Genomic DNA, 17,278 nt, shown 5'->3' on the forward strand with positions numbered 1-17,278 from the left:
ATTTTAGAATGAGGATGGATATTTTAAAAAAAATTTTAAAATAGGGAAATACACATTTTAAAATACTATTGAAATTTGTTAGTTGTAAAAGAAATTGTTGATAAGGCAATGATTGTTACATTTTAGAATGAGTATAGTTAAGGAGGACTTTCAAAAGAAGTGGAATTACACATCTTAAACTAATATTGAAATTTGTTAGTTTTAAAAGAAAATGGTGATAAGGAAATGTTTGTTACAATTTAGAATGAGGATAGATATTTAAGGAGAACTTTCAAAAGAAATGGCATTGCACAATTTAAAATAATATTGAAATTTGTTAGTGTTAAAAGAAATGGTTGATAAGGAAATGATTGTTACATTTTAAAATGAGGATGGATATTTAAGAAAAAAATTTAAAATGGGGAAATACAATTTTAAAATACTATTGAAATTTGTTAGTTTTAAAAGAAATTGTTGCTAAGGCAATGATTGTTACATTTTAGATTGAGGATGGATATTTAATGAAATCAGTTATTCGTTGTTATTCTCCTAATATGATGTCACAATGTTGGCCTTGTTAAAGCAAGGCAGTGCCCTTTGGATTCATTCTATGCTATTCTATTCTATTCCATTCCCCCCACCAATAGGACAGCCTCACCATTCTTTTACAATACATTATATTCCTTGTATATTATCATATGGGCATTGATTTCCTTATTATATGAGACAGGATTACTTCGCTGCGGATATATTTTAGAGGTCTCCTTAGCGCGGTACAAACACAGTCCAAGGTAAGTCGATTGATTCTCGAGACTCAATAGTTGACTTGTGAAACACGGAGTTGTCACGGAATGTTGTTTCACCTTATCTATAATTAGCCCATAAGGAAGATCAATGTGCTTTTCCACAACTGCGTTACTACAAATTCCGTTTGAAAAGAAACAATAAACAGATCGGAAAACGGGTTTCCGCCGAGGCGAGACCGACCGCTGGACGATCAAATACCCGGAGGGCGACCGGTGCCAATTCCAAACGGATAAGGTATTATTTTTCAATACTTCCAGATTATCCCAAGTTCCGGACTCGTCGAGATTTGTTGACTTTGCTCTCGCTCCCTGTCAAGATGTTAATTGACTTGGTACGTTGGAAAGTGGCGATTTTACTGCACCTCGTTTCACACCCTAGTACGATTTATAAGCAAATCCCATCCCTAACACTCAACCTCTGCTTTTTATACATCTTCGTTTATTCGGTTTATTTTAGCCTTCAACAAAAAGAAGAATAAATAAAAAATAATTTTTGTTTTAAAAGAAGACTTTCATTTTGATAACTTAGCTAATAAAGTAATATAATTAACAAAGAATCTTCGTTTATCTCTTTCATCTTTGTTCATAATTATATAGACTTATATAATTTTAAAATTTACAGAACAATTTTTATTTTTACTTAAACCATTGGTATAGTGTAAATCACCAAGGAAATATTTTGCTCTTGATTAACAGGATGTACTGATTATCAGCGAAGAGAAGCAATAATTTTTTTACTTTGACTAGTAAACTAATAAAACAAAACTTTTTATAAGCGAGATACTTTGTTGAGGTGATATTTTATAATTTAATCGTCCCTGATCATCATGGTTTGTTTATTCTCGCTTGTTTGGACAGCCAAGTGTATTTCACCTCCTTTGGCAAGAATAACCGGCTACAATTATCAAATACAACATTAATATTTTTCTCTGTGTGAGATATTTTGTTGAGGTGATAATCTAGAGTTTGATCATCTCTGATCATCGTAGCCTGGTTATTCTTGGTTGTTTGGTCAGCCAGATTTACTTCACTGTCTTTCCAGACTTTTAGCGATAATTATGAACCACAATTATCAAATAGAACATTACGTATTTCTATTGGGTTGTCCGGAAAATAATGCAGGATTTTAAGTTTTCATTAAAAAAAATCTATATAAAATATTCTGTTTACGTTTACAGGATTACTCATTTGTATGAATGTCAACACTTATTAATCCTCTTCCAAATGATATTGTTTGTTTACCTCTGTAGCATTCCGCTACTTGGAAATAATTCAGTCATCCTTATAATGTCAAAGCGAGAATTTCGTACGATTTTCTTTTACGAGTTTAAACTCGGCCGAAGCGGAGCCCAAACGGCTAGAAACATTAACCAAGTCTGGGGCGAGGGTTGTGTTAATGAGTGCACTGTGCAAAGGTGGTTTAAAAAATTTCGGGAGGGAGATTTCAGCCTTGAAGATGAAGAAGGTCGTGGAAGGCCTTCCTCTCTTAATGATGATGTTCTGCGATCAGTGGTGGGTGCAGAGCAACTCAAAGTCAGTAAAACGACCGTCGCTGACCACCTCAAGGCGATTGGAAAAGTGAAAAAACTCGAAAATTGGGTTCCACACTCATTAAACGATCGCCAAAAAAATCAGCGCTTTGATGTTTGTGCATCACTTCTTTGTCGAAACAAAAATGACCCATTTCTGGCCAGAATTGTTACATGTGACGAAAAGTGGATTCTCTACGATAACACTAGACGTTCTGGACAGTGGCTCGACAAAGGAGAAGCTCCAATACATTTTCCAAAGCCCCCAACTCATCAAAAAAAGGTAATGGTTACGGTATGGTGGGCTTCATTTGGTTTAATACACTACAGCTTCTTAAATCCTGGCGAAACCATCAATGCTGAATCATACTGTAACCAAATTAATACCATGCATCAGAAATTGGCAGTAATGAAGCCCTCTTTGGTCAATCGGAAAGGGCCCATTTTGTTGCATGACAACGCTCGACCACATGTGTCACGTGTAACGTCACAAAAATTATTGGAGCTTGGCTATGAAACTTTGCCTCACCCACCCTACTCTCCGGACCTCTCGCCTACTGACTACCATTTTTTTAGACACCTGGACCACTACTTAGAACACATAATATTCAAAAATCAAACGGAACTGGAAAATGCATTTATTGACTTTATCAATTCTAAAAATTCTGAATTCTACTCAGACGGAATTAATAAGTTACCAACACGTTGGGAGAAATGTATTGAGAGTATGGGAAATTATTTTGATTAAAGAACATTGCTTTAAAGTAACTAGTTTCTTTTTTTTTGTTTAATACCAAAATCCTGCATTATTTTCCGGACAACCCAATATATGTGTGATATTTTGTTGAGGTGATGAATCTATAGTTTGATCTTCTCCGTTCATCATGGTCTGCTTATTCTTGCTTATTTGGACTTACAGGTGTATTTTACCTTCTTTATCAAAAATAAGCAGCCACAATTGTCGAATACATGATTACTATTTTTCTGTATGTGAGATATTTGTTGCGCCAATAATCTATAATACATCTCCAAACATCTGCATTCTCACTTATCTGGTCAGTCAGGTGTATTTTAATTTTGTTGAGGTGATGAATCTGTAGTTTGATCATCTCTGATCATCACACTCTAGTTATTCTCACTTGTTTGTCACTCCGATGTACTTCACTGCCTTCCGAGGCTTTAAGCGGAAATAAGCAGACAACATATAACTTACTATTTTTGTGTATGTAAGATATTTTGTTGATGTGATGAATCTGTAGTTGGATCATTTCTGATCACGGTCTGTTTATTTTCGCTTGTTTGTACCATCAAATGTATTTCATCCTCTTTAGCAAGACTAACCACAATTATCGAATGCAACATTACTGTATATGAGATATTTTGTTGAGGTGATAATCTACAATTTAATCATCTCCAATCATCATAGTCTGCATCCTCAATTGTTTGGTCAGCCAAGTATATGTCACTGTCTTCCCAGAAGAAGAACTGCAATTATCAAATAGAACATTTCTTTTTTTCTGTATGTGAGATATTTTGTTGAGGTGATATTCTATAATTTAATGATCCCTGATCATCAAGGTCTGTTTATTCTTGCTTGTTGAACTTTCCAGTGTATTTCACCCTCTTTAGCAAGAATAACTAGCCACAATTATCGAATAGAACATTGATTTTTTTATATATATGAGATATTTTGTTGAGGTGATATTCTATCTATATGTCATCATTATAGTCTGCTTATTCTTGTTTGTTTGGTCAGCAAGATATACGTCACTTTCTTCATAGACTTTTAGCGAGAATAAGCAACCACAATTATTAAATAGAACGTTACTTTTTTCAATATGTGAGATAGTCTGGTTATTCTCGCTTGTTTGGTCAGTCAGATATGTTTCAATGCCTTCCAATGCTTTGAGCAAAAATAAGAAGCAACAATTAGTAGATACAACATTACTGTTTTTATATATGTGACATATATGTTGATGTGATGAATATGTAGTTTGATCATCTCCGTTCATCATGGTCTTTTTATTCTTGATTATTTGGCCTGCCAGGTGTATTTTACCTTCTTTAGCAAAATTATAGAATATATTATTACTGTTTTTCTGTATGTGAGATATTTTGTTGAGTTGATAATCTATAATATAATCATCTCCAATCATCACAGTCTGCATTTTTGCTTGTCAGTCAGATATACTTCACTGCCTTATGAGACTTTTAACAAGAATAAGCAACCACAATTATCAAATACAACATTACTTTTTTTCCTATTTATGGGATAAATTGTGGTAGTGATGTATCTATAGTCATCATGGTCTGTTTAATCTCGCTTGTTTGGTCATTCAAATGTACTTCACTGTCTTCCGAGGTTTTAGGAAGAATTAGCTGCCACAATTATCGGATGGTGGTAACTGATTTATGTAAGCTCAATTATGTACACAAGAATCAGCCACCTCGGGTTTTGGCAGTCCGGTGTCAGACCTTGGTCTAATCAATTTTGCCAAGTAGTATTACATTGTAGTACATTGTACTACTATTTATGTTATCAATAATCATCAATACATCATGAATAATATCAAATAAATAATAAATAAATATTAGTTTAAATTGGGTTATTGTTAGAAAAGTAGACTAACAAGGGGATGACCAGGTTTATTTGTCACAGATTTAGATCAAACTTTTTTTTGGTGATTCTACACTTCAAAATATCGGACACGTATCTATCACATCCATGGTTTCGCCAAAAATTGGTTTTGAAAGTTGAAATTTTCCACTTGTTAATATTTGTATTTTAAACTTATATTTGCTTAAATGAACTATGTAAATATATCACTTTACATCATTTTTTAAATGTAGATTACAATAAAATTATAGTAAAAGCTATCAAAGTTTATTGATAGCTAAAAAATTTGTAAAAACCAAATGTTTTTCAAGTAAACTAGGTAAAAAAATTTTTTTTTCATGAAGCTAATATAAAATTTTGATTTTTGAATTTAAATTTATTGATTTTTTGACCCCTAAAATTTTTTCAATTTTTAATAAGTCGTTATTAGAATATCTGACCGAAATGACTGAAAGGATTCTAACATCAGACATACCATTTGGAAGAAGATGGGCTAGCATTTTAACAACATATGGAAAATATATAAAAGATTTCTTTAAGAAAATACACAAAATATAACAAATATTTGTTAAAAATTAACCTCTTTTTTTTAATGGAAATAATAATGCGATTTTAGTATACAACGTACAGTTATAAAATGCACTTGACAATTTCCTTAAAACAATTATAAAGTATGAAATTTGGTCTCCTAGGTTTTAAAAAAAATGATGTTAGAACATTGCACCAGGAATGACAATCACGTAGAAGGTTGTTGAAATTATAAGTCAAGAAATAATTTACATCGATTTACACAAAAATCAATATCTATGGTTTTAGAATCACGACAATGAGGTCAAATCCAAATTTTGAATGAAGTCCAAATCCATGATATCAACATGGTCATCCCCTTGTAAGATTAGCCATTGAGTCCAGGATGAGAAGCTATCTGCAATGTATAATTGGGTTTTTGTTGTAAAAATTTTAATATAAAAAAATAATACATATTGAAGGATGATCATTAACTTTATCAGTGGAAAATACAACATTTTTACACATGGTATTTCTAATCAAAGAAACTAAAATTTTGTTTTCAAAAGTAAAATAGAAATGAAAATCACATGGGTACCATATGTTTCGCATTCCTCTAAATAATAAGTCGATAGAAGAGTTTTTAATCTAACACTAGATAAAAGTCCCTTCAGAGCTTCCTCACAACTGAGATATACCTTAGTTAAGGCAATTACAATGTGCAGAATTTAAATGAAAAGCTGTGTGATAGTGAAAACTAAATATTGCAGATATATAATAAACTTATCCTGTAATTGTAAGGTTACCGCAGGGAATCTGCCAAGTTTGTTTTTTGGAGCAGTCTCTTTAATCACTCCATCCTTCTTTATGACAAACAAGATTTCTCTTGCATTACTTATTAACAGATGAATATACCATGTGGAAAAATATTTATTTGTACCTTTTAAAATTAAATTTTTAGTTTTTTTGTTAAGAGTAGTACACAAGATTAGTTTTTGTTTGTCTTGTTGTAGATGTCTATGACATCACATAAAAACCGATACAAAAACGCTGGCCTGGACTCTCAGGAGTTGAGGCGTAGGCGTGAAGAAGAGGGGATACAATTGCGCAAACAAAAACGTGAGCAGCAACTTTCTAAGCGCCGAAATGTCAACATACCGAATATGCTCAGCGATGATGACTGCACCATGCAATCGGTACATTGTTTGCAAACATGTTGTCTTTCATAATAATTTAAAATCTTGATCTATTCAAAGGAAAAAAACAGTAGGGATGGCATAACAATGGAAATGGTCGAAGCAATTTATAGCCCGTCTGTTGAGCTACAGTTGTTAGCGACACAAAAGTTCAGAAAATTACTTTCGAGGGAACCCAACCCCCCTATAGATGAAGTGGTAAAAACTGGAATTGTACCTAGATTTGTGCGTTTTTTAGAGGATTCGGATAATGCTACATTAAAGGTAAGAATTAATTTCTTTAGTGCAATGTAAAATTGGACAAATATTTCAATCATTATAAAATAAATGTATACTATTTCATTAATAAATCTTTTAGTTTGAGGCTGCTTGGGCTTTGACAAACATAGCCTCTGGAACTTCATTACAGACAAGGATGGTGATTGAGGCTGGAGCAGTACCTGTTTTTATCAATCTTCTTTCCTGTGGGATGCTTGATGTTCAAGAACAAGCTGTCTGGGCTTTGGGGAACATTGCTGGCGATTCAGCCGAGTGTAGAGACTTTGTACTCGACTGTGGAATTTTAAATCCTCTTCTTCGGTAATTATAATATTAAATTACAATATCCAGCGTATTTAAACAGTTATAAATAATTTTTTCTTTCTTTAAAGATTGTTAGATCCAGCGACAAGGGTATCAGAACAACTTTCCATGATCAGAAATGGCGTTTGGGCACTTTCAAATTTATGTAGAGGGAAAAATCCACCACCAGATTTTGCAAAAGTTTCTCCAGCCCTTCCAGTTCTGGCCAACCTTCTTCATAGCGTGGACGCAGACGTGTTGGCAGATACGTGTTGGGCCTTGAGCTATCTCTCGGATGGACCAAATGAAAAAATCGAGGCGGTCATAAATGCAGGTGTTTGCAGGAAGCTTGTTGAATTACTTATGTAAGTGCTTGACTCATCTCCCTTGCACATAGGCATAATTTTAAACCAAAGTAATAATTTATTCTATGAGAAATTAGAGAACGTTATAATGATTTTAATGGCAAAATATTATGGGTTGTATACCTTAATCATACCTATTAATTAACTCAATTTTATTAGGAACCAAACTATACATTTTTAGTTCCTTTCTAGCTAGTTGTTACTAGGTAAAATTATTAAAAGGCATAAATTTAAATATAATACAATTAATTAAGGTTTTTAGTTGAGATGGCTAGATACGCTGCTGCTCTACCACTTTAGCTATCGTGACCTCGATCCACTAAATACCTTAATTAATTATAATATATTAATTGGTCAAGCGGACCATGAAATTAGTGAATTTAATGATTTAAAATGAAGTATACTTCACTAAAGTTCTCCGTGGCCATTTCATTTGCCGCCGAGAATCGAATCCTGATTACATGACATTTGAAAAATGGCAAAAAGGAGGGAAAATTCAAAAGGTGGGGTTGAGATGGGAAGTTAGTGTCCGAGTGGATCAAAGTCAAGATAGCTCAAGTGGTAGAGCAGCAGCATATCTAGCCGAAGATCGTGGGTTCGAATCTCGCTCATGCCATTGACTTTTTATCTCAACTATAAACCTTAATTAATTGTACTATATTAATTGGTCAAGCGGACCACAAAATTAGTGAATTTAAATATAATTTGTTATCCGATGTGTATTTAATAGTTTTTATAATTTGTCATTTGCACTAGGTTGTAATTGATTCACTGATGAAAACAACAATTGAATTACTAACTTCTCTTAAAAAAAACTTTTAATTTGTTTTTAATAGAAATGCGCTATTTTATTTTTTTTATTTATTTATTTATTTTTTTTTTCTATAGGCACAACAAACATAATGTAGTGGCTGCAGCTTTAAGAGCAGTTGGAAATATAGTGACCGGTGATGACCAACAGACCCAAGTGATGATTCAATGTTCTGTATTACCTTGTCTATTAGAATTGTTACGTTTTCCGAAAGAAACCATTACAAAAGAAGCCTGTTGGACAATATCTAATATCTCAGCTGGAAATAGGCAACAAATTCAAGTAAGTTGGAGTAATTATGGGATTCCATCATAGAAACCAATGTAAAAAGACAACACTCCTTTACTGTTTCACAATGAACATATACAAACAACCACTGAATATGGCATAACACATTTGTCAGACCAAAACAGTGTGGATTGGTAGACTAAAATGATACTCAGCTTTTGAAGTAAATCCTGTGTAACATTTTTTCTGTGTAAAAGTTAAATTTCTTTTCTATTGTAGATGGTTATAGAAGCAAATATTTTCCCAGCACTTATAGAAATAGTAAAACATGCTGACTTCAAAACAAAAAAAGAAGCAGCCTGGGTCATCACAAATGCAACATGCGGCGGTTCGCCTGAACAGATTAAATACATAGTCGAACAGGTATTAAATTGTTTATATAAAAAATAAAATTAGTTTATACAAAAAATAAATTCATAACAAATATATTTATAATTTGTCATTTATTTTAATTTACAACAAATATCGCAGGGCTGTATTCCACCTTTGTGCGAACTTTTAACTTTAATGGATACAAAGATTCTTCAAGTTGCACTAAGTGGCCTAGAAAATATTTTACGGGTAGGAGAACAAGAAGCAAAAGTCAATGGAACTGTCAACCAATATGCTGTAATCATGGAAGAATGCTGCGGTAAGTTTGATATAACAAAGTAGTAATTTAATACTACTTTTTATTTGTTAAGTTGCACTAGACATTGTGTGTATGTCTGTGTTGCAGATATATTATTTTTATTACTTATTGTAATAAGGCAGCTCCTTATGAATGTTTATTTTTAACCTAGACCACACTCTCACTTTCACTCGCTCTTAAATACATTTTTTCTTTGTACATATCATTTTCCATCACAACCCTTTACACATATAAACAACTGGATATACTCTAATAATAAATAATTAGTCTATATGAGGGTCTATGTGATACTCACTATTGTGTCAATTTTCGCTCTTGTACTACACATTCAAGCTTATAAATACATTCTCATGAAACAGTTAGCACAAATTATATCTTACCAATGACTTTTTTGTATAAAGAATAATTATTTTAATAAGTCATTCTTTTAATGTAAGGTCTTGGTTGAGAGAAAAGCAAGTGTCACGAGCTGGATTCGACCTTTGGCCAATAATATTAATTACAATTAAAAAATCTATATGTACCAAAACACTCCTGTTTCCTCCAAAACTTGGAACAATACTTTTTAAAAGGATAGTTCCTACTCACAGTAAGTTTTTAATTTCAAACATTGGGAATTGAACCAGATTGATTTGTTAATCTTTGATCATGAACGTCTCAATTTATAAAGATTTAAAAGTACTTGTTTATTAACACTTCTTACTGTGAGTAGGAACTATCCTTTTAAAAAGTATTGAACACCACACTCACTCCATCATTTATCATTTCTATTAATTTGCTAGTCAAAGCAGTAATGGATTATAACACAATCAATAAAATCACATCCAATTACTTAAAATCTGTTAATAAACAAGTACTTTTAAATCTTTATTATAAATTGACTTACTGTGAGTAGGAACTATCTTTTTAAAAAGTATTGAACACCACACTCACTCCATCATTTATCATTTCTAAAAATTGGAACATGGTACCCAATACAATTTTCATATCAGGTGGCGCACTTACTTCCTCTCTTTATGGAGCCAAAAAATCATACCCTTCAAGTTTGTTGGTCATATTAGCAACTTTACAGTTGATCTATTTCCTCTTTTTCATTATTTTTACGATATTTTATATAAGTACAATTTAAGTAATTATTAACCTGTAAAATGCATATTAACTCTTAATAATTTTTTTATATTTTTTTTTATTCCTCTTGAAAATGTGAACATATTGATATTTCAAAGTATTTTTGTGATCCGTTGGGTTTCAAATTAGTGAAAGTCATCAATTGTTTGTTACAGTAAGTTTTTTCATTTAAAGTCCACAATTAATTTTATACATAAGTAGATTAGATTAGAAAGGAATGACCTTTTTATGACCGTGTGTGGTGATTAGTGAACGTTAGTCGATGATTATTCGGAAATCGTGAGATGCGGTCTGTTGTGATGTAGGTTTCAGAACATAAAGAAAATGTTTTTCTGAAACCTACATCACACCAGACCGCATCTCACGATTTCCGAATAATCTTTTTATGACCTCTGCGCATAGTGATCAGTATTAGTCTAATGTGCATCTATTTCTTTTTGTTCCTGGCAATAACTGCACAGGTTTGTTTCTGCCGCTCCAAAGTCTGTCCAGTCAGCAACTATTATTCTAGCTCTAACACAAGCTAGATTTTGTGATACTTTGGTTAACTTTTTTGCATGCCTATGTCCTGAGTTACATTCACATTTTAGTGAGGACTTATTTTTAATTTATTGCCTGACGGATCGAAGTTTTTGCCTGTTTGGTATTCCCTAAAAGGGTTCGGGGTCAATAGGCGTCCTCAATGAACATTCCCTGGCCACTTTGTTGCTCTGTGTGCCCTGGTACCCAGACAAGAGTTCTGTTATCCCGAGAAGATTACTACTTTTCTGTTAACAATAGTCAATATGCAGCCTTTTCATCTCCTAGGCACAGTGTTCAAAATAATGTATTTAAAATTTGATTGTATTGGGTTGTCCGGAAAATAATGCAGGATTTTAAGTTTTCATTTAAAAAAATCTATATAAAATATTCTGTTTACGTTTACAGGATTACTCATTTGTATGAATGTCAACACTTATTAATCCTCTTCCAAATGATATTGTTTGTTTACCTCTGTAGCATTCCGCTACTTGGAAATAATTCAGTCATCCTTATAATGTCAAAGCGAGAATTTCGTACGATTTTCTTTTACGAGTTTAAACTCGGCCGAAGCGGAGCCCAAACGGCTAGAAACATTAACCAAGTCTGGGGCGAGGGTTGTGTTAATGAGTGCACTGTGCAAAGGTGGTTTAAAAAATTTCGGGAGGGAGATTTCAGCCTTGAAGATGAAGAAGGTCGTGGAAGGCCTTCCTCTCTTAATGATGATGTTCTGCGATCAGTGGTGGAAGAAAACCCCAAAACAACTGTTCGAGAACTTGCAGAGCAACTCAAAGTCAGTAAAACGACCGTCGCTGACCACCTCAAGGCGATTGGAAAAGTGAAAAAACTCGAAAATTGGGTTCCACACTCATTAAACGATCGCCAAAAAAATCAGCGCTTTGATGTTTGTGCATCACTTCTTTGTCGAAACAAAAATGACCCATTTCTGGCCAGAATTGTTACATGTGACGAAAAGTGGATTCTCTACGATAACACTAGACGTTCTGGACAGTGGCTCGACAAAGAAGAAGCTCCAATACATTTTCCAAAGCCCCCAACTCATCAAAAAAAGGTAATGGTTACGGTATGGTGGGCTTCATTTGGTTTAATACACTACAGCTTCTTAAATCCTGGCGAAACCATCAATGCTGAATCATACTGTAACCAAATTAATACCATGCATCAGAAATTGGCAGTAATGAAGCCCTCTTTGGTCAATCGGAAAGGGCCCATTTTGTTGCATGACAACGCTCGACCACATGTGTCACGTGTAACGTCACAAAAATTATTGGAGCTTGGCTATGAAACTTTGCCTCACCCACCCTACTCTCCGGACCTCTCGCCTACTGACTACCATTTTTTTAGACACCTGGACCACTACTTACAACACATAATATTCAAAAATCAAACGGAACTGGAAAATGCATTTATTGACTTTATCAATTCTAAAAATTCTGAATTCTACTCAGACGGAATTAATAAGTTACCAACACGTTGGGAGAAATGTATTGAGAGAGTATGGGAAATTATTTTGATTAAAGAACATTGCTTTAAAGTAACTAGTTTCTTTTTTTTTGTTTAATACCAAAATCCTGCATTATTTTCCGGACAACCCAATAGTTGTATCTACAGATTATTAACCTTAAAATATGAAATAATATGAAATGATGGTTCAACTCACATTATCTACATACTAATCTAGTTATCTATAAATTGCATAGTCTGATGATGAGCTATTACAGCTCGAAATCCAGTTTACTGTAACACCAGTGTGTGACAAGAACCATCTTTTTTCTTTATTGAACTGATACATTCACTTCATCATAACCATTGTTTTAAATTAAAATATGAAGGTTTTCTAAATTGATTATATATTATAATTAAGGTTTTTAGTTGAGATAAAAAAGTCAATGGCACGAGCGGGATTCGAGCCCACGATCTTCGGCTTGATACGCCGCTGCTCTACCACTTGAGCTATCGTGACCTCGATCCACTCGGACACCAACTTCCCATCTCAGCCACACCTTTTGAATTTTCCCTCCTTTTTGCCATTTTTCAACTTGTTCGAATCCCGCTCGTGCCATTGATTTTTTTATCTCAACTAAAAACCTTAATTAATTATAATATATTAATTGGTCCAACGAACCACGAAATTAGTGAAATTTATTATATAATTATGTCTTCTAGGCCTGGATAAAATTGAATTCCTTCAATCACACGAAAACATGGAGATCTACCAAAAGGCATTTGGCATCGTAGACAGATATTTCAATGGTGAAGATGAAGATACTGGAGTGCTTCCAGATGTAACTATTAGCGGAAGTGGAGAGACGGGCTCATACGTTTTTAACCCCCCAGATCCAAACTTAAGTATGCATGGTTTTCAACTTTGAGCCTTTTTCTATTTAGGTATGGTATGTATAATTTATAAAAATATATAGATATTTTAAACAATAATTAATTATACCAGGTTTTTTTTTTCTTCTACCAAATCATAGATTTTCCAGGCAGTTTTGAAAACAGCAGAAGCTAAGAGACTAACAGTTGTTTCGATCACACACGTAAAGAGCTTACCTTTAAAAAGTATTTACTATCAGTGAATGAGAGAACATTGGCTACGTTTAAGCTAATTAAAGCTCTTAGTAATTGGAAAAAGATGGGAAAACGACAGTTTAAACCTGACAAATCTGTAAATTAATAAAAAAAATATTAATACTGTAATAATAAAATATAATTATAATATAAAATGTGTTACAGAGCTAACAAAACTGAGGCAAGTTACCATGTAATTTTGGAGTTAGGTTTTGTATTTTCCCTTTCTTTAGTTTGTTTGAAAGTAAGACTTTATACAAAAAGTTAGTAAAGTCAATCAAGAGGTAATACAATTTCTCTGTAAACATAAAATTCAGACTAGACTTTTTTAAATTACACTATTAGTTTATACAAATTATTCTATATTTTTTAAAACATTTTCAAAACATTTAATAGGAATAAACTAATCTGTATTGTACACTAGTTCAAAAGGAAAACTAATCGAAGCTATGGGTATTTGCTTTGTATGTAGTTAACTCGTACAAATATTTTTCCTTATAGTAAACAATTCTGCAAGTGAAAGAATTGACTTGCTCGTCGCAAAAATATGATCCAAAATACACAACTTGGAAAATCCTCCCCCCCTCAAATAATGTACATTATTGTATACAGTTAACTTTGTTTATAAAATTAAAGTGTGTTTAACAAATACTGTGAAGAATTGTATGATTTTCAAATTATTGAATTTTGTCCAAAGTTTGATGCTTGATCAAGCCTAGACGGTTGGCTTGTCGAGTGATTATTATATCAAAGCGCTGGTTTTACTTGGCACCATTAACATTGTTAATTACTTCAAATGTTTAATACACACAATCGTAAACTTTGTTTTGTTACAAGAAAGACTGAACATTTCTTTTTTTTATGATTATCAGTATGGTTTATTATTTTCGATCAAATATTTAATTTCTCCTATTGACATTTGTATTGTCTAAAGTATAAAACAATAAAACTGATACATGGTGTTTTGAGTTTTTTAGTTTTAACTATTACAACACATATCAGGTGCCATATTCATCAAACTGACCATGAAAACTGATTAAAATGTCTTAATTACTACTGTTAAGGACTATTTAGTATTGGGCCAATTGATGGTTTAAAAGGACAGAAATGAAGTTTGTACTTTTACCTAAAAACTATTGAGTAATTAAACGTGACAACTAAGTTGGCATGAAGTTTTTTTTTAATATATAAATTCCTCATTATATTACAGTAATAAAAAGTGGAATAACAGCATATGTTTAATTATTGTTAATTGAGAAGTGGTTTAATTTTTGAATTTGTTTCCTATGTGTTAATGTTGAAATTTGTTACGAGTTTGGCCATTGCAGCTGTTTTATGTAACCCAGAAAGAGAAAATAAATCTGTTTTATGAATTGTAACATTTGTGCAATGCTTTACTTTATTCCATTGTCACATGTTTATTTTAAGTCGTATGAAAATTTGACTTAATCTCTTTTCTTCTTTTCTCAACCAATCTGGAATAAGAGAGTCATGGCTCGAAAAATGCAATGTAATTTAAGTTTAAAAATATTAACACATTTCAGATTCTGCAAATGAAAAGTTAAAAATGTTAAGGGCATTGTGAAATTTATAGATAATTTTTGCATGCGCATCCCTCTTTCTGTTGGCTCAGTCAAAATTTACCTTCGTACACATTTAACAGTATAGAATAGCAAAGGTGCAATAGCATGAATCTAGCAAGATGTTCAAACTTTGAATTGCCAATTTTTGATTTTTATGCAATAATGTCTTAATAATAAAATCAGAAGATTAATAAAAATATTTTTGTTTATAAAATTTGTTTTTTGTAGATATTTGAATAAAGATAATCAGATGCCTTGAGTAAACATTATTTATTCCAAACCAGTAAAAATCACTGGAAACATAAATAATTGATCAGAGATTATATTTATTAAAATCACCTGAAAGTAGTTTTCACCTGTTATTCAGTTATTAATAATATTGATTTTGAATATTTATAATACAAATGAAATAAAGCTTTGGTGAAATGTGTGGTGTCTAGTGACCATTAGTTAATGATTATTTGGAAATCATTAGGTGTGGTCTGGTGTGACGTAGGTTTTAGAAAAAGCTTTAAGTGAGAGCTATCTGCTTAGGGTTTACCCTTGAAAATAATTAAATCCATTACAGTTCGTGGTCCGATTGACCAATTAACTTTTTTCAATTAATTAATTTTTATTAAAGGTATTGGTTGAGATAAAAAAGTCAGTGTCAAGAGCGGTATTTGAGTCCATGATCTTCGGCTAAATACGCCGCTGCTCTACCACTTGAGCTATCGTGACCTCGATCCACTCGGACATCAACTTCCTATCTCAACCTCCAAAAATTCGAGAGGTGAGATTTAGATGGGAAGTTGGTGTCCGAGCAGATCGAAGTCGCTATAGCTCAAGTGGTAGAGCAGTGGTGTATTTAGCCAAAGATTGCGGGTTCGAATCCTGCTCGTGACCCTGACTTTTTTATCTCAAACAATACCTTTCATAAAGATTAATTGAAAATAATGTTAATTACGATTACAAAAGAGCTACTAAAATATACAATGACTTCACAGTAAAATGAGGAAACGCATATTTTCTAAATTTAAAAAGGCAAAATAAAAAATAAAAATAGATTAATTAAAGCAAGAGGTAAATATTCAATAACTTTACTGAAATAAAGTACATTGTCTGTTATGATAATAAATCATCAAACTCAAATAAAAAGAGAGAAATGTATGAAGAAAAAAATGAACAAAAACAGTTAGAGGTATGGATGTTTGGATTGGATTTGTATAGGCACAAATCTGCAAACATACAAATATAAAAACGAGCTGTGTTGGTCCTGTTCGCTTCTCATAGTCCTCTGGCAGTTTCAGTTTTGCTATATACAGTAAATTGCCAGCAGACTCGAGAATCAGCCACCCTGGTCTTATCCATCTAGGCACCGAGGTTGGGCTCCAGGTGCTATCAACAGCTAGGTCAATTCAGCATCCAACGCATGCAGTTCCAAACCCATTTGCACTCATGTTCATTCTTAAATACATTCACTCCTATTTACATACCATTCATTCAATTAGGGTGATGGAGTACTTGATATTCCTCCATCACCCTTTACAATTATACAACTAACCTAATTAAGGGTTGATGTGTTACTTGTTTCTGCCATCACATATCACACACACGCTAATAAACAGATTCACTCTCAACACAAACTTTACATTTATTATACAACTAACCTAATTGAGTGTTGATGTGTTACTCGATTCTGCCATCTCACATCACACACATACACACACACACACACTAAGAAACACGTTCACTCACAACACAAACTTTACACGTTATAAAACTAACCTAACTGAAGGTTGATGTGTTACTCGATTCTGCCACCGACGCTCTCACATCTCACATTCATGCTAATAACACATTCACTCTCAACACAAACTTTACATTTATTATACAACTAACCTAACTTAATTGAGGGTTGATGTGTTACTGCATTCTGCCATCTCACATCACACAAACGCTAATAAATATATTCACTCACAACACAAACTTTACACATGTTATATAACTAACCTAATTGAGGGATGATGGGGTGCTTGATGTTGCGCCATCGATCCTGTCACATCACACATTGATGCATGTACATATTATGAAATAATAATAATAAAACCTTTACTAGTTGGCCAACTCTGCAATAAAATTTACAAAATTTAATAAAGGATCAAGCCTGGTATATCGATGTAACCC

At 32.8% G+C, this 17,278-nt stretch overlaps 1 protein-coding gene across 4 annotated transcripts; it reads left to right on the forward strand.

Annotated features, from left to right (window-relative positions):
* The first annotated feature begins 602 nt into the window (after positions 1–602).
* LOC106663896 (importin subunit alpha-7) lies at positions 603–14,908 on the forward strand. Of its 4 annotated transcripts, XR_001340109.2 has the most exons (11): positions 603–770; positions 6,452–6,634; positions 6,695–6,898; positions 6,993–7,213; positions 7,285–7,560; positions 8,449–8,653; positions 8,879–9,022; positions 9,131–9,290; positions 13,125–13,351; positions 13,436–13,626; positions 13,695–14,908. XR_001340109.2 is itself a non-coding variant. In XM_014389125.2 (10 exons), exons 2-9 carry the CDS (start codon positions 6,452–6,454, stop codon positions 13,328–13,330), a joined length of 1,599 nt encoding a protein of 532 aa, XP_014244611.1. In that variant the 5' UTR covers positions 603–770; the 3' UTR covers positions 13,331–13,351; positions 13,436–14,908. The 4 variants fall into 4 exon arrangements, 3 of the variants coding, with proteins under 3 accessions (XP_014244611.1, XP_014244613.1, XP_014244612.1); XM_014389125.2 differs by having other exon boundaries at positions 13,436–14,908; XM_014389127.2 differs by having other exon boundaries at positions 13,125–13,346; positions 13,436–14,908.
* Positions 14,909–17,278: the final 2,370 nt, after the last annotated feature.

The sequence above is a fragment of the Cimex lectularius genome, unplaced genomic scaffold (genome assembly GCF_000648675.2).
Source record: "Cimex lectularius strain Harlan isolate CLEC.00 unplaced genomic scaffold, Clec_2.1 scaffold41, whole genome shotgun sequence".
NCBI lineage: Eukaryota > Metazoa > Arthropoda > Insecta > Hemiptera > Cimicidae > Cimex > Cimex lectularius.

Bases quoted from the DNA above. Each gene is read 5' to 3' on its own strand.
- LOC106663896 (XM_014389125.2), top strand. From the start codon at position 6,452: ATGTCTATGACATCACATAAAAACCGATACAAAAACGCTGGCCTGGAC. The intron at 6,635-6,694 runs GTACATTGTTTG...ATCTATTCAAAG, and splicing joins ATGACTGCACCATGCAATCG to GAAAAAAACAGTAGGGATGG. The intron at 7,214-7,284 runs GTAATTATAATA...CTTTCTTTAAAG, and splicing joins ATTTTAAATCCTCTTCTTCG to ATTGTTAGATCCAGCGACAA.